We start from the raw sequence: 25,317 nt of genomic DNA on the forward strand, positions 1-25,317 counted from the left end.
TAGCTTTCTGCGAACACTCACTGTGATGAGATGGCAGCGGAGAAATGAATGGAATCTCATAAAGCTGGATTACAACCTAGTACTCTACAGCCACAAGCGATCCAAATTTACCTTCCATTCTAAGAGGTCAAATAGTCATAATTGTGCCAGAATAGTTGATGTCTGCACACAAAATATTCTGATTTATGTTAAGGGACACCTGCCTGTATAATTTTGACTCGGGGTGGTTTCGAAAAAGAAAAAAAATCACAATAAACTTAACCTTGTGCACTTAATTCTTGTTAAAGTCCTTCAAAGTTGTTTTTAGAATTACACTGGTAAAAGTGATAAATTGTATATAAACTTCTGATCACTGAGTGCATGCAGAACAATCATTGTAAGTCTATAAAACGTTAATAAGTTGTCAGTTAAATTCAAGTTTATAGGCCAAGGTGTACGATTTAAACCATAGAGAGGAAATAGATAAAGGGACTGACTGTACAAAAAGCCATTTTTGATCCGTGTGACAGGCGATAGGAATGCCAGTCTAATCTAAAACAGACCTTATGCGCTAAACAATGATCTCAGGTAGTTGTTAAACGCTGCCTTCAAAAAAGCGAGAAAAGAAACTGCATGTGACTAACAGAAAAATCACAGTTGACAGTTTAATATCCTATCTAGGGTTTTGCGAAACAGCCTCCTGATTTCAACGGTCCCATGACAGCAACAATAACATGAGGCAGAACAACGCAGCAGTTCATTGGCTCTCTGACAAATCAGCCAAAAGAAAGCCGCACACTGATTGGCCACTGAGTTTTACGTCCCTCCCCGACGCTGCAACTTGTCGCCACTTCCTGGTGTGACTGCTGGAAAGAACGCATTTGCTGCATCAAAGATGGCATATTCTCAGCACACATTTGGTTCTGTCAGGGTTAACATTGTGGAAAAATAAGCGGCAAGTTGACAGAAGTGAAAGCGGAGAGCGGGTGGTAGCCGCCGCGGGCAGCGTTAACCCTCGACGCGCTACGCACCTCCTGCTCTCTTAGGGCTAACTTGTCCCCTCTACCTTACTCTACAGTGTTAGCTGGTTAGCGCAAATAGTAAATATTAGCTTCTCGGGCGAGCGTTCTCGTTGTGGATTGCTAAAATGGCCACCATGGAGAAGCTAATGAAGGCCTTTGAGTCTCTGAAGTCATTTCAACAACAGCAGGGACCACCGACAGCAGAGGAGCTCGTTCAGAGACAGTAAGTGCGTTTTTTAGATGCTACAAAACGGACACCGCTGCGTTACAGTTAGCCTAGCTCGCTAGCGATGCCAGTGTCACCCCTCAACCCCCTCGAATAGTTTGTATATTACTGTGTATTGCCACACAATCTGATCTTCTGTTTAATCTCATGAAAAATGTAAGGAATATTTATTTATTATATTAGCGGGGCTATTTCTCATCATGGTTATAGCAAGCTTATATGTGTTGTGACCAACGCTTAAGCCGATTCACTGACGCTCACGCACCTGTGAATGGTCAGAAAGACCAATTTAAAGCATCTTTGGTTGTGTTGTGAACTAGATTTGTCAGAAAGCTTTAGAATGATCTGTTTAAAGTGTATAACGCTCTTCTAACTACCACTGCAAACCAACGTAGCTTTAAAAAAGGGGGCAGGTTCACTCATTGGAGTGATGTAATGCTACCATCCTGATGGATAGCTGGGAGGATTGTGTTCTGGCTCTTTGTGATGGATGATATTAAGTTTGGACTTATAGTAGCATACCCACAACTGTGGGTGCAAAGTCATTAATTTTAGATTTTAATGTTAAAGTTTGTAGTCCTGCAGAATAAAATTAGTGTGAAATTTAAGATTTGTATTTCTAATCCCATTTTTATTTGAATTACATTGTGATTCCTTTTCTGGGTTCTGTTTGTTTCTCACTGTATGTATTAACATCAATTTTTTTTTTATTGCATAGTTTTTTTTAAATAATTTGTTGGGTTGCAAGCAAAGAAATGTTCAAAGAAACCGGTAATGACTGTGCGTTTCTTCCGGCCTTCTTTGCTTCTCTGACATTCTGAATTTGTGATGCTTTTACAGAAAAAAGGAGCAAGCTGCAACAAAAAAGGACAGAGTGACCCATTGCCTGACGATATGTGAAAACATTGTGGCTCAATCACTGAGGTAGGCCCTGATAAAAGGAATAAAATGACTTCTCATTAGTGGCTCTTCTCATCCACTCTACAGTGGAGAAATCTTACCACAGTGTTTTTGCAGTTTATGTTTTCAGATTAAGTATAGAAAGTAAATTCTCACCCAGATTCTTTTGTTTGGTAGTTTTCATTTAAAATGTTTGTATATGTCTACACATATGGAAAAATATGACCTAAATTTAGAGCTTTTTTTTTTAAAGACAATGTGACGAAGGAACAGCACTCTGTCAGATTTTAAAGAGCTGCCTTCGAGTTAGATTTTTTTTAGAACCAAAGGCAGAGAAAAAACTACTGCTAGAGAAGAGAGAAGCGTGACTCAAACTGGTACAGGAGCAAAACTAAGCGGTAAGGGGTTGTAAAAAAAAAAATCTTGGGGAAAAAAAAATTTTAAACTTGAAATTGAAGATAAGATTGAAGTATTTTGTACAGATTTTTGTAAAAACATTGGCCCTGTTCTGATCAAATTAAAGAATTTAGGTACCGCTGCACTGATGGGTTTATTTTATAAGCCCACCATGATGGCACTTAAGTGTCTAGTCCCAGTTTTGTACATTAAAAAGACAATTTTGTCGTGTTTTTTTTTTAATATAGCCAGCTTTTGCTAACTCCTTGCATTTACAATATTTGACATGCAAAGGCATCCTTAGTGTAACGTTGACCAAATATTTTAAATTATGTTACCAGTGGATCAGTAGAAATAATGGAGGCAGCTTCTAGTAATTTATGTCAGTTAGTCACTTATAAAAATCTTAATGCTTAATAATTGCCTGACTGTTTGTGTTTTTTGGGGGGCCTGGAAACAGAACATCTCCAGAGTTTCAGAAACTGCTTGGGATCGCCATGGAGATGTTTCTTCTCTGCAGCGATGACAGTGAATCAGATGTCCGTATGGTGGCTGATGAGTGCCTGAACAAAATCATCAAAGTGAGTAATATTTTGTACATTTTGTGATTGTTTTGAAGCTGGATTTTGCTGTTGAGTAAATCCAATACATAGCAAATTTCTTTTTTTGGACCAATTCTTCTTATTTAACATGAAAAGAGAGAAACTCATGCTGAAATTATATAAGATAATAAGGAAAAAGTATTGTAACTATAGTTGCATAAAAACAAAAATTGGACAACCTGACCTATTTGCTTTTATTCAAAACAGAAAAGCAACAATTATTCCCACTGCTGCTAAAGTATTACAGTGTTCTTTTTTCAATTATCAACATTGTATCTAAACTTGTATAATTTACATGCAACATTTAGTATTAAAGGAGGCATGTTCTCTGGAGCGCTAAATCATCGTCTTCTCTTTGGCAATATAATAGAATAGTCCAGTTGCCTGGAGAAAGACGTTTCCCTGATTGCAAGTGTGCAGTGTGTTGTATTGGGGGCTGGAAGAACTTGGTGTGACAGAAAATTGTTCCTGTTTTAAACTTTTAGCTTTCCACATATATTTGTGAACAGTCATCCTGTAACAAAGTAGAACATCCAAAGATTTGTGGTCTTCTTGTTTTAACTTTAGTCTTTAATCATAAATTTGCTTGTAACTAAAAAAAATAAAATAGCTATGGCAAATTCCATTTGTTCTAAAAAAATACAATTGTAATTGTGCAGAATATCTTAATAACTGCTATTATTGAATCATTTCTGCTACTTACTAGACTCTTTTTACTCCCCAGGCTCTGATGGACTCGAACTTGCCTAGACTGCAGCTGGAGTTGTACAAAGAAATTAAAAAGGTATTAATTAAGGCTCAGACCTGGTTATGTTTTGTTGTTTAGTTCATTTTATTCACATAAGAGAAATGTAAAAGTTCAGTGCTTTGTTTAATGTGGTTCTCGTACCTCGACAGAACGGTGCCTCACGGAGTCTGAGGGCAGCTTTGTGGAGGTTTGCTGAGCTCGCCCACCTCATCCGACCCCAGAAATGCAGGTAGGCACTGTAACGCTTCCTTATGTTAATATTTATTTTGACGCGAAAGTCGCAAAAGTTAATATATCTAAAATTAAGGCCTTAAAGTAATTGAAAAACAACAAGTTGGCCTTAAATACGTTATTCACAGATCTTAAATTTTGTTGTGAATGGACTATTTTGTCTCATTCTATGTAGTTTTCTTTTTTCTCGCAGTGCTTTACTGTTACGCAAAACTTAGTCGTGTGCACTAATCTGTACTGTGTTCTGTGACTCACGGCGGTTGTGGCTACTGGTAACTAGCTGCTAATATACCCTAGCTAACAAGAGTTAAGCTAGCTCACTGTTTTACATCCTTACTGGATAAGTGCAAATTTATTGTCAGTTGGTTGGACGTTGTTCGTCTTTGCCATTGACTCATTTCTATTGCGAACCCATATGATTTATTTATTTGCAGTTTTCTTTTGTATCATTTTTGCTGTGACAGAGACATTAAATTCCATTCATTGTTTAAAAAGATCTTAAATTTCAGTTGGAGAAACTTGCATAAAGCTCACATTAGGAAAACAAATAATTAGGATATATAGTTTTTAATTGCAGTGTCATTTATCAACAACTATAGAGTTTTAATGACCTACATTTTTATCCTCGTTTTTGTTTTCCATTGTTATTTTGCTCTTTTGAGTTGAAATATGTTGTTGGGGGAAATCTGTAGGAAGTTTGTGTCAAGAGGAGGGAAATATTACCCATGTAGTCAAATATATTATTTGCATTCAAAGCTTTACTGTCTCCTGATATACAGTAACCTACCCAATATTGCAAGTAAGCTCTGACTGTGTTGGACTCGTTGATATTGGGATCATGATTATGATTTGAATTCTTTTGCATCTCTAATATTAACTATGCTGTATTAAAGCAAAAATGAGTAAATAATCATATATGCACTTTATTTATTGAGAATAATCATATATTGATCCTATTAACAACATCAAACCTTTGGCTCTGTTATAGCTATTTCTTTTTCTTTTATTTTTATCAACATTCATCAGAAAAACACTTCGAAGTAATATTCACTCATAAATACCCGTTTGGATGATGCAACAGGATCATTATTTGTCCAGCAAAACTGGCACACAACAACATACTCAGAGGTTCAATCGTTTTTTGCTAGCAATAAAATTCAATAGTTGATTTTTCCCAGTATGCTAGGTTTTACAAGTAAGGATGGAAAACATCATCGTGTGAATCTTTTTAATTTTGTCATGTTTGTTCCATGTGTTTCTGTGGTCCAGACCTTACCTGGTCAACCTGCTGCCATGCCTCAGTCGCATCACCAAGCGTCAGGAGGAAACCGTGCAGGAGACGCTCGCTGCAGCGATACCTAAAATCATGTCAGCCTTGGGAAACTTCGCTAACGACGGCGAGATTAAGGTATCCGACTCAGATAAGCTCAGTCCTGTTTGTTGTTGGCGATCCTCACACTTTTGAAACGTGTCATTGTAGTACTGTAACTTTATGTTTTTTTTTGTTTTTTCAGGTCCTGCTGAAGTCATTTGTTGCCAACTTGAAGTCCAGCTCCCCCACCATCAGACGGACAGCGGCCAGCTGCGCCGTCAGCGTGTGCCAACACTCCAGACGCACAAGTTATTTCTACACCTGGCTCCTTAATGTGCTGCTGGGTAGGTCGCACACAGAATGAAACGCTCAGAGTTGATTTGTGTTTTTATTTTATTTTTACTATCACAAGGATCAATTTTGTTGATTTACAGCGCGACTGAAACGATTGATCGTGAGGAATCATTCACTGAAATAATTGTAATCAAAATTAGTAATTGATTCATTAACTGGAGTATTGCTGAAAGAACAATACAGTCAGAGCAGTATTGTATTTACGATGGCATTTTGCTTTTAAGATGACAAAAACCAAAACAACTTTTGTCTGTAAATATGTTCTACCCGGAACTCCTCAAGTGGCATAGTTTTAACTTCATCTGGTTCAAATTGTGTGAGAAAATAAAAATATTTATAACTATGTATTAGTTAATCCAGAAAATCAGCAACAGACCAGATTTACACTTTATTAATACGTTGAGCAGAAAGGGCTGAGCTTTCTACTAGTGAGAAACTAACAATATGTTGTTAGTATCTCGTTTTTTTTTTTATCTGCAGAAGCATTCTTTGCTACAAATAATCAAGTGCACACTAAGGGAGTGTTATGTTATTGCATTTTAAGTAATAAAATGTTTATTCTCTTATTTAAAAATTTAATTTAACTGCTTATTTGCATCTTTTAGTCAATTTCTAATGTATACAAAATTACTTGAATGAAAAATCCGCTGCAGAATGTTGCGATTATTTTTGTCCGAATAATTGATAGATGAATCAATAACTTAAAACAATCCTACTTTACTTGGAAAAAAATAAGCTAACTCGCGCATAATCTGCCTTTTCTTCTCCTCCTTCAGGCCTGTTGCTTCCAGTCGATGACGAACACCCTAGCCATCTTATTCTGGGGGTGCTGCTAACGTTTCGCTACCTGATGCCCCTGCTGCAGCACCAAGTCAACACCAGCAGCCTCAAAGGGAGCTTTGGAGTGATGAGGAAGGAGGCCGACGTCCAGCCAACACCCGAGCAACTCCTGCAGGTCAGATCAGTTGTTTCTTTTTTGTGCATTTGTGTTTTCGTTCTCCTTAGCTGAATGATTCCTGTGTGCCTGAAGGTGTACGAGCTGACGCTGCACTACACGCAGCATTGGGATCACAACGTGGTCACAGCCGCCCTGGAGCTCCTGCAGCAGATGTTCAGGACTCCCCCGCCGGAGCTTCTGCACGTGCTCATCACGGCCGGCAGCATTCCTCACGCCACCGTGTTTCGTCAGGACACGGAGAGCCGCGCTCGCTCGGGCAGCATCCTGGAGCTCATCGGTAATCCCATCAATCAATTGGGACAGATTGTTCATCCCTCTAATGCTTAGCGATATGGGCCTTCAAATATTTACTCAGTCAACTAGCACTTAGCGCATCAGTCGACTGGCTGTCTCAGGTGGCCTTTAGTTCATTCGTGCGCACTGTTCTGGTCAATCTGTTCTCCATTCCAACTTCTACTTTGGTCTAACTTTGTGCCGTTGTCTTTGCTCCCTAACTCGCCTCCTTTTGTCCGTGTATAAATATCTTTGTTTCCTGCAACGCTCCATCGGCTTTTGCTGCTTTTTTCTCTCACGTCTTGTTTCTGTTTCCTGTTTTCCTGCCTTATGCAGCGGGGGGAGGGTCTTCCTGCAGTCCACTTCTTCTCAGGAAACAGAGAGGTGACTTGTTTGTTTATGTTGTGCTCACCTCGACTTACACTCTAGTTTAATGGAGGTCCTGGGCAACCATGCCTTCAATTTAGTCTCTTGAGGCCGTAGATTACCTTACCTTACCTTACGTGTTTCGATTCTTCCAATAAAGGAGCATGCGGCCGTATCTTTCTGCTGCACGCATCACAATCTCTTTAGCTGAGAATAAATCTGAACTTTCCAGGTAAAATTCTTTCTGGAGAAGAGGATGGGCTGGAGGACGACCCCGAGAGAGCAGAAGTCAACGCAAGAGCCTTCACAGGTGAGACGTCTCCATTGTCTGCAATAAAAAAAATGTAGTAATCATGTGAAATTCTGCAAGCACAGAAGGCTGTGCTCTTGGAACATAAATATGGTACCTTGCAGAAATTCACACAAACCTTGATGTAATTAATTGAAAGTTTAAGTTAAACTCTTTGGCCTCTCACAGCTTTTCTTCCAGAATTTTCTATGTTTCAGTCCATCCATCTACCTTGTTCCTATTAATAAAAAGCATCCCCGTAGCGTGATGCTGCCACCACCACCACTACGGAGGATGAGTAGTGTTAGTTTGGATGGGATTCAAACTTGAGAATATTCAAAGAACATATCGTCACGTGCTCCGGTTTTTATTAATTTATTCTTTTACATAACAGTCTGTTAATTCTCCTTTTCTAATTTGGTGAGATCATTTTTACCGCCTTTGTTTTTTAAAGTCTAGTTTCTTCCCGTGTTCTTTGGGGCAGACGACTCATCTGCTGCTCAGGTGGACATCATCACAGAGCAGCCGCGCTCTTCGCAGCACACGCTGCAGCCTGGCGACTCTGTGGACCTCAGCGCCTCCTCTGAGCAGGGCGGCGGCACGTCCGCATCAGGCACCCCCGAGTCACCCAATGAAAACGAGGAGGAAATGCTGAGTCGAAGTTCCAGTGGCGCCAACGTCACCCCGGAGACAGCCGACTACACCACACCAGAAAACGCCACCCCAGAAGGCGGGGGGCCGCTCGGCGAAGGCGGGATGGCGCTGGGCACCAATGATCGATCGCTCCCACCAAGCGACTCGTCTCAGACGACCACAGAGGGACCGGATTCGGCCGTGACGCCTTCGGATGTAGCAGAACTGGTCAGTAGGACTCTCTTGCTATAAAATGCTTTTCTTCTGGATCTGCTGTGTGATTGTGTTTACGGAAAGCTACTGTTACACCGATTAACCCTGACATGTGGGGGAAGCTGCTTTTGTTTTTAGCTCAGTAAAATCACAATCATCACTATTTCCCTGTGAAATCATTTTTTGATAAAGCAAGAAAAAAAAAGGAATTTTGGTAAAAATACTTCTGAATAGGTTCCATCAGTACGGATCAGTGACATTTAAAATATGCAAGAAGGAGACTAGTGAGAGACATCACCAGGACGCCTTTGACTACACTGATGGAGCTACAAGCTTCAGCGGCTGAGATGGAGAGACTCTGCAGATAACAAATGTTGCCCGGGTTCTTCACCAGTCACAGCTTTGTGGGAGAGAGGCAGTGAGAACGCCGCTGTTGATGAGAAGTCAGATCAACTTGACAACAGTTTGCCAAAAGGCATGTGGGACTCTCCATGGTCAAGTGGAAGAAAACTTTGTGGAGATCAGTCTGGAAAAGCCTAGAGTTTTTACTTGGCAAATGTTTAGGAACTGTAATGGCTACATGGTCTCAAAATTTAATTTATTTTAGTTGCATAACTGTAAATGACTGGAATCAGCAATTCAGTAAATGGTTCAAACTGTAAATACCAATGTAAGATTTAATTCTAGAAAAAAGCCAAGAAGTTCATCTTTAACCCTCCCGTGGTCTTAAGAGACCCCAAGTGCGGTCGCACTGTGTGTTCTTTTACAAGTTTTTTTTTTTTTGTGTGTGTGTGTGTGTGTAGTTTTGGAAGTCAACAGTCTGACGGGACAACTCCCCACGCTTCCCAGCTGCCCATCACATTTTCTGTGCTCCTCCTGAGTCCGCGTGAGGGGTTGAGAAACAATACTGTTTATTAGAACCGGAACAAGCTGTCAAAAATGTTTTTTTCCTCTTTTGGCCTGTTTTCTCATAAAAACACCTTTAACACAGTCATAACTAAGGTCTTTGGTTAGCAACATTTTCTTCCCACAAAAAAACCCCAAACCAACTCTTGTCCTCTCTAATGGTTTTGCCTTCCCCCTCTTTATCCTTGTCCACACCTTGCCGCGGTTGCGGCCCTCCCTGCAGCAGGCAGTCCAGCCACCTCCGCTCTCGCCGACTCCCACCGAGGGTCCCGACGCGCCAGCCAGCAGCTCCTCTGTCTACACCGCTTCTTTCTCCTCGTCGTCTTCTCTATCTGTCTCGTCCTCTTCCTCCTTCTATGCCACCTCCTCTTCTAGCACTAGTGACAAGGTCAGATGATTTGAAAAGAAAGGGTGGCGCCTTGCTTGTTTCTGAAATCTTTGGCTTCCCTCATTTATTCGTTTTCTACCCCTGCACTCGATTTCCTGGGTTGTGATAGCATCTTTTCCTCTTGTTGTCATGGACGGTAGCTTGCGCCTCCTTTACTTTTTCCCCCTCATTTTGAACGATTCTTTCTCAAAAGGCAGATGCTTTTGAAAGACGGCGGTTAAGACCAAGGATGTTACTGGCTTGCAGTGAGTTGTAAAAGATGAAGCATGAAGAGTTGTTTTTCCTTTTTTTTTGTTCATCCTTAGATGAGATTCTCTGTTATTTGAAGATGCTGCAGAAGACTTTTGCTCCAGTGAGAAGAGCAACTTGTATTTGAAGTCCCTTCTTCTGGTCAAACATTTTTTTTAATAAAGCTTAGCTTAAAATATTCTAATGAGAACTTGTTCCTGTTAGAATAAAAGCAAAAGCTTGATTTTTGATTTTCCCTGTATTATAGAAGCTGCATTTGTGTGAAATCACCAGCCCCCTGCTTCCTACTGTATGTACTTGATTTGCTGTAAATTGTGTTTTCAAGCATGACTCAGTGGACCTTTAACTTTAAAATGCGTGTACCACGTAAAGTTTGGATTCTTTCTTATGTCCCCGTCTTATTTCCAGCAAATCGGATCCAGTAGTTTGAAATTCGACATGTTGCTTCTGCATGCTGGCGTTTTTCCTACTGGGAGAAACTTTGGCTTTTTGTTGGGAGTTTTGCTCGTGAATCAAACTTTTAATTCTCTCATGAAGACGTTTTGTGTGTCAAACTAAGGTCCTGGACGGCAGCGAGAGCCAGTACTCCGGCATGCAGATAGGAACGCTACAGGATGAAGAAGATGAAGGAGCAGCGCCTTCCTCCCAGGAAGAACCCTCAGAGCCGTTCCTGCAGTCAGCCCTCGGTAGGCAGGCAGCTGAATATGAAAACCCATGTAGATCTTTGTCACCCTAAAAAAAAACTTTTTTGCGTCCAGCTCTGAGTAAGCCTCATCTGTTCGATGGCCGAGGTCACAATCGGCAGGGTTCGGACAGCAGCGTGGACCGGTTCGTTCCCAAGGACGAGCCTGCTGAACCCGAACCTGATAATAAGGTACGTCCACAGCTGTGGTCAACGATCGAAGAAGTAAACATCACGATTTATTTCTGATCGTTTTATTAAATGTCTTACAGCCGTCACGGATAAAGGGTCCGATTGGACACTACACGGACCAGGGGGCGGAGCCACTGGTTCACTGTGTGCGACTTCTCGCCGCTTCCTTTCTTCTCACTGGACACAAGAACGGTGAGCAGCTGCTTCAAGCCACGGCTTGAAATTGAACATGTATATACTGTATTAGCAAAATTAGGCTGAACTACAATTTTATCTTTTCTAATATTTTAAGAGTTTAACATAAACCTAGGATTTACAAAGAAGAAAATCAAAGTATAATAAAAGTTGGCATTATGACGAACCTAACAAAGTAAAATATGTTGGGGATGCAACTAATGATTTTAGTAATCGATTATTCTATCGTTTGTTTGGAAAATCAGTTTATCAATTGGATTTTTTAAAAATGGGCCCATTCTGCTGATTTTTCATTCAATCACATAAGCCTTTTTTGTAAAATATTAGAAACACATTAGAAGACAGAAAAACGGTGCTTAATAGGACATTTTGTTCTTTATACAATTTGAATCAGAAGAAGCTGAAACTTTGCCACTTGAGGAGTTCTGGGTAGTACATTTACATTTGTTTTTCTTTTTTTGAACATGTTTCATGTTAAATGTAAGATGTATATATTTTCTTGTACAGTTTTGGCTCAGTTGCTTCCCTGTGGGTGTTTCAGCAAATTGTCTTTTTTTTTTTTTTTAGTCTTTTTAAATTAGTTGAATTATTTCAATAATCTATTAATCATTTCAGCCCTAAATTACTCTCATTTCTCAGCCTTTTCACACGTCGTTATGTTACAGCTTCAGCTCTGTGGGTTTCATTGCATTGTGATGATACACAAAACTGAGTTGACTAGAAAGAAGAGATTTAATATTTTTGGAAAATTAAGAATCCTAACTTTACACAATCTATTTTACATGGGACTGCCAGATATTAACATAACAAGCAATAATGACTTACAAATGATTAACTACACAATATGAATGTGTCACAGAAAATGCAGATGGTAGATAGTGTGTAGTTTATGTATCGCATAAAATTCCAATGAAACCAATTTCATAACATAACTTGCAAAATGTTGACGAAAGGAGTTTTAATATTTGTCAGTTTATGTCTAGCCATACAAGTGTTTTTTTTTTTGTTTGTTTGTTTGTTTCTTCAGGATTGATTCCTGATAAAGAGGTTCGAGTGAGCGTGAAGGCGCTGGCGGTCAGCTGCGTCGGAGCTGCAGCAGCGCTGCATCCTGAAGCGTTCTTTAATTCTCTCTACCTGGAGCCACTGGATGGCGTCCCAGTTGCAGGTATGATAGCAAATTCAGTTGTCAAAACCCTTTTGATTGTGTTTGGGTAAAAAAAAAAAGATAATCTGTTGAAGAAGGTTGGCTGTCGTCCTAATCCGATAATAGGTGAATACATGTGAAGTTGGTTTAATGCAGGTGGGAATATTTATATAAGGTCAGAGGAGTTTCAGACTTTGCCAGCCAAAGTTTAAGTATTGATAGAAACTGTAAAAGAAAAAAAAATGCAACAAAAGACAGAACAAAATTTTATCTGATTAAGACTGGACAACGATTGCTTTATATGTTGATTAATCTATCGATTATTCTAGTGATTTAATTGGGTACAAAATTTGGCACATTCTGCAGATTTTTCATTTAAGCCTCTTCTACAAAATATTAGATACACATGAGAAGATGCAAATAGATTATTTAATTCCTTTTGAAATGAGGATAAAATGCCTAAAAAGCAATTAAGTAGCATTCCTTTAGTAAATGGTAGATCATTAAAAAATGCTTCTATAATCAACATGTGAAAAGCTCAGATCTTTCTGCTCAACTTAACATCAATACAGTCTGGTGCTGATCTGTTAATTTTTAGATTAACTTATTAACAATTGGGTAGCAAAAGGTGATAGATTATTATTATTTATTTATTTTTTTACAGAAGTTTAACTTGGTGAAACTAAAACTATCCCGCTTGAGGAGTTCTGGGTAAAATATGTTTACTAACAGAGATTTTTTATCTTAATTACATTATATGTGTGTGTGTGTTATGTACAGTTTTGGCTTAATTACTGCTATGATGGTGTTCTTCTTCAGAAAAAGATTTTTTCTTGAGCCTATATAATTGCGTTAGAGATGAAACAATTACTAAATTAGTTGACGATTATTTCAATCATCGATTAATAACATTTCATTGGATTAATCAATTCGGCCCTAGTGATAATTATCAAAACTGTTCAGTAGTTTTGATCATTTTTCTGACAACTGTAGTCTGACAGCTGTTTGGTCTGTGCCATTGCAGAGCAGCAGTACATCAGTGATGTTCTGGGCCTCATCGAGCACGGGGACCCCCAGATCAGAGGGGCCACAGCCATCCTCTGTGGAGCCATCATCCTAGCTGCGCTTACCAAAACACGTTACAATATTCACACCTGGCTGGCCGGTGTGCAGAGTACAACAGGTTTGTGTGTTTTTTTCTTTTTCTTTTCGTGTTGAAGTTACTGCTGAGCTGATGCGAGGCTGATTGTTATTCCTGCACTCTGCTCTTCAGGTAACCCCCTGTCCCTGGTGGATTTGGTGCCTTTGCTCCAGAAAACTTTAAAAGACGAATCCTCGGTCACCTGCAAGATGGCGTGTGCTGCAGTCAGGGTAGGATGGGCCTGCAGGAGCGTCAGTGGTTTGTGCCCGTTTGTGTTACTGAGTCTGTGTTTGTGGTGCGTTCCAGCACTGCATCATGACGCTGTGCAGCAGCACGCTGAGCGAGCTCGGGCTGCAGCTGGTGATAGACCTCTTCGCTCTGCGGGATTCTTCCTACTGGCTCGTTCGCACCGAGCTCCTGGAAACTCTGTCCGAGTTAGACTTCAGGTGAGATTTGTTCCTTTTGACTGCGACCGACACGTGTCTTTGCTTCCATTGTACATTTAGTTTTTTTTTATTTTATTTTTTTCTTGGTTTAGATTAATTAATTTCTTGGAGAGAAAAACTGAAACTTTGCACAAAGGAGATCATCACTTCACTGGGGTATGCTGCCGCCTCGGCTTTTCTTTTTCTCTTTGTTTGAAAGATCATTGAGAGATTTTATACCGACAAACATGTCGCGAGCCTAAATTTGTTGGAATTTCTTTAGCGACTACGGATTCAGGGCAGGGTTCTGAATGATGTGGTCATCTATTTGTTGGGAGACGACGATCCAAGAGTGCGACACGTGGCAGCCTCTGCCGTCAGCAGGTATGCTAGCTCTTTTGTATTTGAACAAGACCACACCACTGTATAATCCAAGATCTTAACCCAAAACTCAATTTTTTTTTTCTCTCCTGTGCCTCTTCCTTCTAGACTGGTTCCAAGATTGTTCTTTGACTGTGACCAAGGCCAGGTAGACCCAGTGGTGGCGATCGCCCGGGACCAGAGTTCAGTCTACCTGCAGCTACTCATGCATGAGACACAACCCCCATCCCAGTTCACAGTCAGCACAATCACAAGGTATTGTTCATGAAACTGAAAGATGGTGTCAAGTACGTTGAAGTCGGCTTCAAGGTAAATGTGAGAAAACTTTTCTCTTTCCTCAAGGACGTATCGAGGCTACAACTTTTCTAACTCTGTGTCCGACGTCTCGTTAGAGAACAACCTGTCCAGAGTTGTTACTGCAGTCTCCCATGCTTTTACATCTTCCACCTCCAGAGCGCTAACTGTAAGTTTTCAGAAAAATGTTCAGTCATTTATTGTTGTCGCAAGTTTCTGATGGTGTTTTCTTAAAGGGGGGGAAGGAAGTTATTTGAAATCAGTGGGGTTTTTTTTAGCTTTATGTCATGTTATAATGTTATTCCCTCATCAGAAACATATTTGGAGTGTTGCTTTGATTCTTTCATACATGTTTGAGAAATCTTCCATTATGCCCTTTACAAACATAAATGGCATAATAGAGGAGCATTGCTGTGATGACTTGCTGAAGGCAGGAGCTTCTTAAAGAGACAGATGCTAATTTCAAGGTGTCAAACTGCAAAGTCCAATTTCTTTTAAGTAATATGAGATATATATATAGCGTTTTTTATAACAACTGAAGATACGTACTGCTACCTCTTTAAGGTACTTAAACATTCTTCTTCTTTCTCTGTAGTTTGGCTGCTGCGAGGCCTTGTGTCTTCTAGCATCAAATTTTCCTGTCGGTACCTGGAGTACAGGCTGGCACTGTGGCTACGTTAGCTCTAGCAGCAACTTTTCTTCTCGTTCTAGTCTCAACCGCAGCAGAGGCAGGACACTCAGGTTTGAGAACCTTTGTTTAAAAAAAAAAAAAATCTCCCTTAATGGTTGTTGTTTTCCATTCGTCAGTAAGCAGTTAAGCAAAATTTTTGATAATCTTGTCGTTATAGTTTGTCTCAGAGCGGCAACGCTCCAACCTCTTCGGCCTCCTCCTCGTCTGCGCTGGATTCTGAGCGGAAGACGCTGACCGTGGGACCGGCCAACATGGTGCTCTCCCTGCTGTCTTCTGCGTGGTTTCCTCTGGATCTCTCTGCACACCAAGATGCACTTCTGCTCTGTGGGAACCTGCTTGCGGGTGAGAAATTCGTGTTAAATTTCCCCATTTGTTTTTGCAGAATTGGTCTTTTTTATTATTCAAACTTGTGCCACTTTTTTGCGTAATCTTTTGAATTAAAGAGGAAAAGTATTGGCTCTTAATAGATATCACTGTTCTCAGCTGTGGCTCCTAAATGCTTACGCAACCCCTGGGCTGGAGAGGAGGAAGGAAGCACTGGGAACACTGGTGCAGGCCCAAATAAAACAGAGGAACCCTGGACAGCCCTGTCAGAGCGCTCCCTGGTGGCCATGGTGGAACAGCTGTTTTCTCATCTGCTAAAGGTTCTCAACATCTGTGCGCACGTTCTGGACGACACGCCGCCAGGACCAGCAGCTAAGGCAAGCCTGAGGGAAAACAGCTTATATTGAGTTTGAGTTTTGTCAAAGCTGTATTATGGCCCCATTTTGCTAGCAGTTATTTTATAAGGTTCCTAGGGAAAGCTTTGAAAAGTATGGGTTTTGAGTTTTATTCTAAATTTAACTTGGATAAAGGGTTAGCAGAAGATGCGAAGAAATGAAAGAACACTAGAGAAAATGATCTGCTGAGTTGTATCATAACTTCAGGTTTTTTTTTCCAACTGCGTGATCATTTGAGTACTAGGAGAAAAGCACACTGCATTAAAAACTAAGAAGAAATGATATGTCACTGCATTTTTCACCTTAACTACTTCTTGGGTCATGGAGTTAATCTGGACAAGTGGATTTTGAAATAAGTTGTTTTTATCTTTGAATGCCAATCAAAAATTGGGATTTTAAAACTGATTTTGAAATAAACTAAATCTATCACAGACCAAACAGCAAATCAGATCAAACGGTTCAGACAAATTCTCCATTTCAAAATTACAAACTGTAAACATTTGATTTTCTTACAAGAGTATAGAAATTTGATTTTAAAATATTTAATAAATTTTAATATTATAGCTCCATATTTGACAAATCACAAAACAACATGTTTATGTTTGCTTCTGATTCAACAGCAAAGTAAAGGGCTAATTCAGTTTTTTTTAAATCTTCACCGACTTAGATCGTCTTTATTTACAAAACATACAATATTATTATCCTGCATTAAACCTGGATTCTCTTAGTTTGTTGAGAAATGTGAAAAATGGAATGATTTTAGGAACAAGGAAGACACAACCTGTTTCTGCTCTGTATCTTTTTTTTTTTCTAGGCTGCTCTCCCCTCTCTGAGCAACACGCCGTCCCTCAGTCCCATCCGCAGGAAAGGGAAGGAGAAGGAGACGACCGAGGCTGCTGCTGCACCCATGAGCCCAAAGAAGAGCAACGAGATCAACACAGGTCCATCCACACATCATTGTCCTCCAACATGCATCATTTTCAGTTTATAAATGAATGTTTTAAAAAAAGTTTTAAGGTTTAGAAAAGGTAAAAAAAGATTTAGAAAACTCTTGATTTCTTTCTGTATGAAGTCTTTTAAAAGTACTTTATATTCAACCTGCACAGTTTTGTAATTGAGCTCAGTCTAACGTTTGCTTAAGGCCTTAAATTTTACAGTTTAAACCAGATATTTAAAAATAATAAAATGACACACATTTATTCCTCACTTTCTGAAGCTAAATCAGACCAAACTTCAATTGTTTTAGGCTAGTTAGAATTACCAAAATTCTTCCAGAAAACTTGGTAAGAATTTTTTTAGAGCTCTTTCTTGGAGAACATTCTTGGACCAGGTCAGGTGCCATAGAGACATTTAAAAAAAATTTTGTTTAGTTTAATTTCTCCCGGTTGTAGAATGTAGAATACTACCTCAATATATTATTAACAACAGTAATAAATAATGTAATTAAACAGTGAATTAAACTCTTTTTCAGGTCTTTTTGTATTATCTTTATATCCAAAGTGTGGTGCTTTAAAAGTTTGGAGTCTTACCTTGAAGACGCTTGAATTTTACTGTGGGAAAACAAACGTGTGCGAACCGCGAATTGTGCTTTGTATCATTTTAAAGCAGGCAGGCAAGCAGACGGCACCACTTCAGCAGCTGTGAACAAATCCATCACCCTGGGCAGCTTCTACCACCTGCCTCCCTACCTCAAGCTCTACGACGTCCTCAAAGCGACACACGCCAACTATAAGGTCGGACCTCTTGTCCCGCCTTAGCTGAGCTCGGCACGTTTCCTGTTAGGTTGCGAAAGTTGTTAAAATGGTTTGTGTTTTTGTTTTCCCTCCCAGGTGACGTTGGATCTCTACAGCAGCCAGGAGAAGTTTGGAGGTTTTCTGCACGCTGCCTTGGATGTTTTGTCCCAGCTGCTGGAGCTGGCCACGCTGCATGACATTGGAAAGGTCAAGTCTGTCTTTTATTCTTGAAAAAATTAATGTTACACTTCTTTTAACTAGAAATAGGCAGAGAATGAGATTATTTTTTTTTAAAGAAAGTAATAATCTGTTTGTCTTTTTTTTCCCCCATAGTGTGTAGAGGAAATTCTGGGCTACCTGAAGTCCTGTTTCTCCAGAGAACCCACCATGGCCACTGTTTGTGTGCAGCAGGTTTGTAATCCTAAGTTTAGATGTGTTTTTCTCACACTAACTGTGTGTGGAAGTCCTCATGGTTGTGGCACTGAGCGGTGCGCTACATCCGGTACTCCTCCACACAGAGCGAGGCTGGTTCCTGCCGACAGGGCCTGTAAAGGCGTTGGTCTCCCTGTGCGATGGTTCCATACACTGCTTTATAGGAACTAACTCATGTAGTCCTTATTTGGCTGCTTTGCACCAGGTAGGTAAAGGCAACCAAAAAAAAATCACTATTTAAGTCAAGGTGATGGTTAAAGTGATACATCATGTCCATAATTTGGTTATATTGCATATTTTCAGTTTATTTGTACTCTGAAAAGTTTTGGATTTTCTCTGCAGCTGTTGAAGACGCTGTTCGGGACCAACCTGGCTTCCCAGTATGAAAGTGTGCTGAGCGGACCCAGCCGCTCCCAGGGCAAAGCCCTGCGCCTCGGCTCTTCCAGCCTGCGCCCGGGCCTCTACCACTACTGCTTTATGGCTCCGTACACACACTTCACCCAGGCTCTGGCTGATGCCAGCCTACGTAACATGGTGCAGGCTGAGCAGGAGCAGGATACCTCGGGGTAACGTTGCCACACTCGTTTCCATCGTATGACGCGTGTTACTCATTTTTGTTTGCGTAGAGAAGAATAGACTTTAAATGCCAGAGCTACTTTTTCACATTTTGTCACATTGTAACTACATGCTACAAGGTATGATGTGGTTATTTTTTATTTTCCGTATTTTTTTATTTGCACTGGGGGAAAAAATCCTCCAAAGTAAATTGCAGCTACTAGAAGACTTGCAGCTGCAATTGCATGGAAACATAATTCTGCAAAGACTTTATAAATGCTTGCCATGCTTTAGCATTATATTCTTCTTTGTGTTGCTAAACCACATGAAATGTAGAAACAAAATGTGGAAAAAGTTCAAGTTATATGAATGTTTCTGCTATAAAATGTTTCCCTTCTTCTATGTTCTAGATGGTTTGACGTTATGCAAAAAGCATCCAATCAGCTGAGATCCAACATCGCCAACGCTACACGTCACAGAGGAGACAAGGTGCACCTAAATTATTCTTTTTGACGGCTGATTTTGACGCTTTAGATTTTTCATATATAAATGCATGCTATTTTTGCCCTGAAATTAACTAGATACCTTGTTTTCTCTCAGAATGCTATTCACAACCACATCCGTCTGTTTGAGCCGCTTGTGATCAAAGCTTTGAAGCAGTACACCACCAGTACCTCTGTGGCCCTGCAGAGACAGGTTCTGGACCTGCTGGCCCAGCTTGTGCAGCTCAGAGTCAATTACTGCCTGCTGGACTCGGATCAGGTTAAAAACATTGTTTGTTAGTTTTTTTTTTGTTTTTTTTTTCCTTCCTCGTATCAACTTCCATCATCGTTTTCCGTAACGCAACAATTTTTTTTCTCTGTTTCAGGTTTTCATAGGCTTTGTCCTGAAGCAGTTTGAATATATTGAAGTGGGCCAGTTCAGGTATTTCTCTTTTCGTTTTTTTCTTCTCCTCCTCTGAAACTCTGTCAGCCGATCTAACCGTTGCTCCTCCTGCTCAGGGATTCTGAAGCCATCATCCCAAACATCTTTTTCTTCCTGGTGCTGCTGTCTTACGAACGTTACCACTCCAAGCAGATTATCAGCATCCCCAAGATCATCCAGCTGTGCGACGGCATCATGGCGAGCGGCAGGAAAGCGGTCACCCACGGTGAGAGGAAACGCAGGAAAACACGCCATGTACCACAATTATCGACATCTCTTCCACACAGTTTTATTTTTTGTTTTTTTAGAGTGTATTTTTGAAAGTAATCCTCCAAAAATCTAATGAGTAATCAAGTTGTGTTTTTTTTCTTTTTTTACAGCCATTCCTGCTTTGCAGCCTATAGTTTATGATCTTTTTGTGCTGAGAGGTTCAAACAAAGCAGATGCAGGCAAAGAGCTGGACACTCAGAAGGAAGTGGTGGTGTCCATGCTTCTCAGACTCGTGCAGTACCATCAGGTATGCAGAAATGCAACAACAACAACAGCAGCAGCAGCAGGCTAACGTTGTCCTAGATTCTTTAGTCTTCATACCTAAATGTGCCTTCATGCCTTTCATTCCAGGTGTTGGAGATGTTCATTCTCGTTCTGCAGCAGTGTCACAAAGAGAATGAGGACAAGTGGAAGAGACTGTCCAGGCAGATCGCAGATGTTATTCTTCCTATGATTGCAAAGCAGCAGGTTATTGTTGAGCAGAATATTCATCTCTTTAATCTTACCTTATTTATTCTCTTGGATAAGGCAAGATGAATCATCCTGATGTTCTGTGTGCTGCTTTTGTTGCGTCGCAGATGCTGCTGGACTCTCCGGAGGCGTTAGGAGTGTTGAACACCTTGTTTGAGACTGTGGCCCCCTCCTCTCTCAGACCAGTTGACATGCTGCTGAAGAGCATGTTCACTATCCCTGTCACCATGGTGAGAATACATTCCCAAAAGTAGTCTAGTAATCCAGAAAGCATCTTCAAAACATTTCTGAAAAAAAAATGGGTCGCTCTCTGGCCTGGCTGCTGAAAATCTTGTGCTCCAATAACGATCCTGCAAGTTTGTCTGTTGATTAGAAAATGATTACAAAAAAAAAAATGTCCGCATCTCTGTAGGCATCTGTCGCTACAGTCCAGCTGTGGGTGTCTGGAATCCTGGCAGTGCTCAGAGTACTCGTGTCCCAGTCCACCGAGGACATCGTCTTGTCTCGGGTCCACGAGCTGTCTCTCTCCCCGCACCTCCTCTCCTGCCACACGATTCGCCGCCTGCATCAGCAGATCCCGTCCCCCAGCAACCCGCCTGCCGCCGACGCCAGCTGTGACCAGGAAGCCGGCGAAGACGCGCAGAAGGTTCCACCTGAAGAAACCTTTGCAAGGTGAGTTAAACTCTTTAGGTTCTAAAAAAGCAACATGACTAACAAACTGTTTATAATGAGCAACTTCAAAAAATAAATTCCTCGTCCCTCTAGGTTCCTGCTACAGTTGGTCGGAGTGTTGCTTGACGAAATTTCTAGCAGACGGGTCAAAGTGGACATTACGGAGCAACAGCACACCTTCTACTGCCAGCAGCTGGGAACGCTGCTCATGTGTTTCATTCATATTTTTAAAAGCGGTGAGTAAGCCTGTCGCAATGAATCGCATAAAAAATTTAAATGAGTTTGATAATTTCCATTCTGATAATTAATGGCAATCCATCATAATCTATTTTAGTTATGGTTTTGTTTCCATGTTGTTGTTGTTGTTTTTTTCTTATTTTATTTATTGTTTCTGGTTGTTGTGTTTTTATTTTGGATATTTGAAATATCTTTCGGTTCCAGTGTTCAGAGTTCTTTACAAAATTAAAGCTTGTAAAAAGTCTTATGCGATGTTTTTTTACGATGAAATTCACAAAGTACGTTTTGACTTTTTTGTTTCCAGGAATGTTTCGCAGGATCACGGCTGCAGCCAGTCGGCTCCTGAAGGGCGAGGGCGGCGGGCAGCCGGGTCTGGAGGCCGGCCTCTACTATCCTTTAGAGGGGCTGAACAGCATGGTGCAGAGCCTCGTCACCACCCACCCATCTTTGGTGCTGCTGTGGTGCCAGGTCCTTCTCATCATTAACTACACTAACTATTCGTGGTGGACTGAGGTTCATCAGACTCCGAGGTGAGGAGAAACTAGATGGGATCTTTTGATTTATAGAATCACTCTCATAAATGTTCTGTAAATGAGCTGATAAAAAAAGCTATGAAGCTATTAAAAGACACTCTTTCTTGCTGTGCCTTTTCCCCTCTTCCTGGTCAGAGGTCACAGCCTCTCATGCACAAAGCTGCTAAGTCCACACTCCTCTGGTGAAGGACAAGAGGAAGAAAAACCAGAGTCCCGGTTAGCGATGGTCAACAGGGAGATTGTACGCAGGGGAGCTCTGATCCTCTTCTGTGACTACGTGGTGAGAATACGACTAGTATTAAAATCTCATTATCCAAGAATGATTTTGTGCAAAAAAAGCAAAAAAAAAAAAAAAGTAATGAACGTCTTTTGTATAACCTGTATCCTAACCTGTTTAAGGAAACATAACATGTCACCTTTTAGACTCTTGCAGTCTGCGGCAGGAAGCGGATGTAATTCTTTTTGCTCAATTGCGTTACTTTTTAGTGTCAGAATCTCCACGACTCGGAGCATTTGACCTGGCTGATCGTCAACCACGTGCGTGACCTCATCAGTCTTTCCCATGAGCCTCCAGTACAAGATTTCATCAGCGCTGTCCACCGCAACTCTGCCGCCAGCGGACTCTTCATTCAGGCAATCCAGTCTCGATGCGACAATCTCCCCACTGTAAGATTAAAAACGGCCTTTTTCCCCTCCTTCCTCTCCTCTGCTGAAAATCTAGATTATTTTATTTACTGCTTCCCTGTCTCTCCTATTTACTTTGCTTTTCTTAAATCCACAGCCCACCATGCTAAAGAAGACTTTACAGTGTTTGGAAGGCATCCACTTGAGTCAGTCTGGCTCTCTGCTCATGCTTTATGTGGACAAGCTGCTCAACACGCCGTTTAGGGTTTTAGCTCGCATGGTGGACACCCTGGCGTGCCGAAGAGTGGAAATGTTGCTGGCTGAGACGCTGCAGGTAAGATCCAGAGCAGCAGGAAATGTGTTGTGGAAGTGTAATGAAAATAAATACCAAGAGGTCGACATTTCTTTTTTTTTTCTTTTTATTTAAAACACTGTTATAATGGAGCAGTGGCCTGATTGTTTCCATATTTACACCGCTACAGAACAGCATAGCCCAGCTGCCTGTAGAAGAACTGGAGAGGATTCAGGAATACCTCCAGACCAGCGGACTAGCTCAAAGGTATTCTTTTTCGCACGTGGTTCAGTTTTATTGTTTTTAAATAAGGAAAGAAACAAATCTAAGAGTAATGTCATCTCCTCTGTTTACCCGTGGCAGGCATCAGAGGTTCTACTCCCTGCTGGACAGGTTCAGAGCCACTGTGGCCGACACCAGCAGCCCAGCACCTCCTATCACGTCCCACCCTCTGGATGGGGATCCACCCATAGCCCCTGAAAAGGTTGTTGCTGACAAGGTAATGATTGTTATCAAAAGTAAATAACATCACAATTGTTCTTAAGAGTGGGGGACAAAAAAAAAAAAAGCTTGTTGGCAACTGTTTCTTTTTTTTTCTAGGAGTGGTATGTTGCTCTGGTGAAGTCGCAGTGCTGTCTCCATGGAGATGTTTCCCTGCTCGAAACAACAGAGCTCCTCACTAAATTACCTGCTTCTGATCTATTCGGCGTTATGAGCTGCAAGGTGAATAAAACAATTACGTTAACCCAAAGCACCGGCTTAAAACACCCATTTTAGAGCATAGAGGCAATGATTCATATTTATATTAATCTGCAGAGGTGAATTTAATTTCATCTCAACTTTTTGTTTTTTTTTCCAGGATTTCAATCTCAGCCTGTTGTGTCCCTGCCTGGGTTTGGGGGCGCAGAGGTTAACCCGGGGTCAGGGATCTCTGTTGTTGGAGACGGCCCTGCAGGTGACCCTCAATCAGCTAGAAGAGGTCACAGGGTCACTTCCTGCCCCACACCAGTCCTTCCTGCCGCCACCTCACCCCCAGCCGTACTGGAACCAGCTTGGTGACGTGTACGGTGAGACGTGGGAAAGGAGCTGGAATATGAAGCAGGGCTTTAAAAATTAGGATAACAATAGTGATCATTATATTGAAAGTAATGGTGATGATGATAATAATAATAATAATAATAATAATGCTGGTTGTAAAATTAGCTGTAGAAATTGGGTTAGTGATGTTAACCAAAATATTAGTGATGATATTTATGAGTGACGCTTATAATGACGACACTGTAATATAGTAATTATGATTAATATTAGTGGTAATTATTATAAAAGGAAATTATTAATATTGATGCTACTAATGATGATATAAAAAATTATAATCACTAAATATGATATTCTGAAAACTTTAATTTTTTATATGGAAATATATTTAAAAAATTATCTGGAAGATGATGATTATTATAATAGAGAAAAATGTAGTGATGTGTTATGTTGGTAATGATAAGGAGAATAAAAAAGGTGGATCTTGTCTTGTTAGTTGTGGCATTAAAAATAGTTGATTTTTATTTTGTTCTGTTGTACAATAAAACATTCACTGTCCTCTGACGTTTCTTCTTTTATGTTTGTATTTTCCTTTTATTCCTCAGACGAGCCGGGTTTCTGCCCCAGGGTTCTGGCCCTCTGCAGAGCTTTGTCCCAGTATCTGTTGAGTGTGAATCAGCTGCCTTCATCACTACATATTCCCTCTGACAAGGAGCACCTCATCACCTCCTTCACCTGCATGGCGGCTGAGGTAAAATAACAACAAACATGACAGATGTTTGAAAGCCTTTTGAAAACTTCAGAGTAATTTAACTAGAAGATAGATTTGAGAAACACTACCAGACATTGGTTGGCACTATATTAAAAAAAATGTAATCTTTTATATCAGTCAGGGTGCCTGTGCATCCTTAATAAGTCTTAAATTCAATTGTCTAAAGCTAAGATCTTAAAATGCCTATAATCAAAAATAAAAAATAAGTTGGCCCTAAATACATTAATCACAGGTCTTACGGGACTATTTAATCTTGTACATGCTGTATAGATTTCTATTTAGCTTTTAGCAAGTGTAAAGCGAGTTAGCTTTCTTTTTTTTTTTTTATACGTCTATCGCAGTTAAATGCAAATGTATTGATAGTTGGTCAAACTTTGTTCATCTCATCTGTTGGATCGCCTCTGTTGCCAACCCATATTTGTCCCATTTGTGATTTTCTTTTGTACATTGCTGCAGGTCTTAAATTCCATTCATAATACTGTCCCAAAAAGGTCTTAAAAAGCCTTAAATTTGGTTTGGTGGAACCTGCACAAACCATAATTAGTATGTAAATATTCAGTAGATCCTGTCTTTTATTCGTGCGTGTGAATGTGTTTGTGCAGGTGGTTGCGTGGCGGCTGCTGCAGGACCAGCTGCCCCTCAGCGTGGACCTACAGTGGGCTCTGTCCTGCCTCTGCCTGGCCCTGCAGCAGCCCTGTGTGTGGAACAAGCTCTCTACCTTGGAGTACAAGACGTACACCTGCTCCCTCATCTACTGCCTGCACCTCACCATTGCTGCTGGTCAGGAGCATTTTTTGCAAAGCATTCTTGTATAATTCTGTTGTTTTTTTTCCTATATTCTCTCTCTCTCTCTTTATA

At 40.6% G+C, this 25,317-nt stretch overlaps 1 protein-coding gene across 7 annotated transcripts in view; it reads left to right on the forward strand.

Moving 5' to 3' along the window:
- Positions 1 to 814: 814 nt before the first annotated feature.
- The window catches only part of htt (huntingtin), a 42,838-nt gene continuing 18,335 nt past the window's right edge, over positions 815 to 25,317 (forward strand). For 2 of the 7 annotated variants that reach the window (XM_017304689.1, XM_008408507.2), the window contains exons 1-50: positions 816 to 1,224; positions 2,068 to 2,151; positions 2,984 to 3,104; positions 3,850 to 3,909; positions 4,023 to 4,102; positions 5,374 to 5,512; positions 5,619 to 5,760; positions 6,547 to 6,725; positions 6,801 to 7,005; positions 7,338 to 7,385; positions 7,600 to 7,677; positions 8,141 to 8,517; positions 10,605 to 10,731; positions 10,804 to 10,919; positions 11,000 to 11,111; positions 12,142 to 12,279; positions 13,283 to 13,441; positions 13,532 to 13,629; positions 13,706 to 13,845; positions 13,938 to 14,001; positions 14,108 to 14,208; positions 14,314 to 14,460; positions 14,548 to 14,668; positions 15,095 to 15,240; positions 15,348 to 15,532; positions 15,674 to 15,891; positions 16,724 to 16,850; positions 17,515 to 17,642; positions 17,739 to 17,849; positions 17,976 to 18,053; positions 18,417 to 18,640; positions 19,040 to 19,118; positions 19,230 to 19,391; positions 19,498 to 19,553; positions 19,631 to 19,779; positions 19,934 to 20,070; positions 20,175 to 20,291; positions 20,402 to 20,524; positions 20,707 to 20,966; positions 21,060 to 21,202; positions 21,508 to 21,733; positions 21,872 to 22,016; positions 22,223 to 22,402; positions 22,518 to 22,694; positions 22,843 to 22,919; positions 23,016 to 23,151; positions 23,253 to 23,375; positions 23,512 to 23,719; positions 24,293 to 24,438; positions 25,062 to 25,239. In XM_017304689.1, coding sequence (XP_017160178.1) covers positions 1,127 to 1,224; positions 2,068 to 2,151; positions 2,984 to 3,104; positions 3,850 to 3,909; positions 4,023 to 4,102; positions 5,374 to 5,512; positions 5,619 to 5,760; positions 6,547 to 6,725; positions 6,801 to 7,005; positions 7,338 to 7,385; positions 7,600 to 7,677; positions 8,141 to 8,517; positions 10,605 to 10,731; positions 10,804 to 10,919; positions 11,000 to 11,111; positions 12,142 to 12,279; positions 13,283 to 13,441; positions 13,532 to 13,629; positions 13,706 to 13,845; positions 13,938 to 14,001; positions 14,108 to 14,208; positions 14,314 to 14,460; positions 14,548 to 14,668; positions 15,095 to 15,240; positions 15,348 to 15,532; positions 15,674 to 15,891; positions 16,724 to 16,850; positions 17,515 to 17,642; positions 17,739 to 17,849; positions 17,976 to 18,053; positions 18,417 to 18,640; positions 19,040 to 19,118; positions 19,230 to 19,391; positions 19,498 to 19,553; positions 19,631 to 19,779; positions 19,934 to 20,070; positions 20,175 to 20,291; positions 20,402 to 20,524; positions 20,707 to 20,966; positions 21,060 to 21,202; positions 21,508 to 21,733; positions 21,872 to 22,016; positions 22,223 to 22,402; positions 22,518 to 22,694; positions 22,843 to 22,919; positions 23,016 to 23,151; positions 23,253 to 23,375; positions 23,512 to 23,719; positions 24,293 to 24,438; positions 25,062 to 25,239 — 6,973 coding nt within the window. In that variant the 5' untranslated portion in view covers positions 816 to 1,126. Of the gene's footprint in view, positions 1,229 to 2,067; positions 2,152 to 2,983; positions 3,105 to 3,849; positions 3,910 to 4,022; positions 4,103 to 5,373; positions 5,513 to 5,618; positions 5,761 to 6,546; positions 6,726 to 6,800; positions 7,006 to 7,337; positions 7,386 to 7,599; positions 7,678 to 8,140; positions 8,518 to 10,604; positions 10,732 to 10,803; positions 10,920 to 10,999; positions 11,112 to 12,141; positions 12,280 to 13,282; positions 13,442 to 13,531; positions 13,630 to 13,705; positions 13,846 to 13,937; positions 14,002 to 14,107; positions 14,209 to 14,313; positions 14,461 to 14,547; positions 14,669 to 15,094; positions 15,241 to 15,347; positions 15,533 to 15,673; positions 15,892 to 16,723; positions 16,851 to 17,514; positions 17,643 to 17,738; positions 17,850 to 17,975; positions 18,054 to 18,416; positions 18,641 to 19,039; positions 19,119 to 19,229; positions 19,392 to 19,497; positions 19,554 to 19,630; positions 19,780 to 19,933; positions 20,071 to 20,174; positions 20,292 to 20,401; positions 20,525 to 20,706; positions 20,967 to 21,059; positions 21,203 to 21,507; positions 21,734 to 21,871; positions 22,017 to 22,222; positions 22,403 to 22,517; positions 22,695 to 22,842; positions 22,920 to 23,015; positions 23,152 to 23,252; positions 23,376 to 23,511; positions 23,720 to 24,292; positions 24,439 to 25,061; positions 25,240 to 25,317 lie in introns of all 7 variants that reach the window. The other 5 variants (XM_017304694.1, XM_008408514.2, XM_017304695.1 and 2 more) reach the window with 5 other exon arrangements.

The sequence above is a fragment of the Poecilia reticulata genome, linkage group LG1 (genome assembly GCF_000633615.1).
Source record: "Poecilia reticulata strain Guanapo linkage group LG1, Guppy_female_1.0+MT, whole genome shotgun sequence".
In the NCBI taxonomy this organism is placed as follows: Eukaryota; Metazoa; Chordata; class Actinopteri; order Cyprinodontiformes; family Poeciliidae; genus Poecilia; species Poecilia reticulata.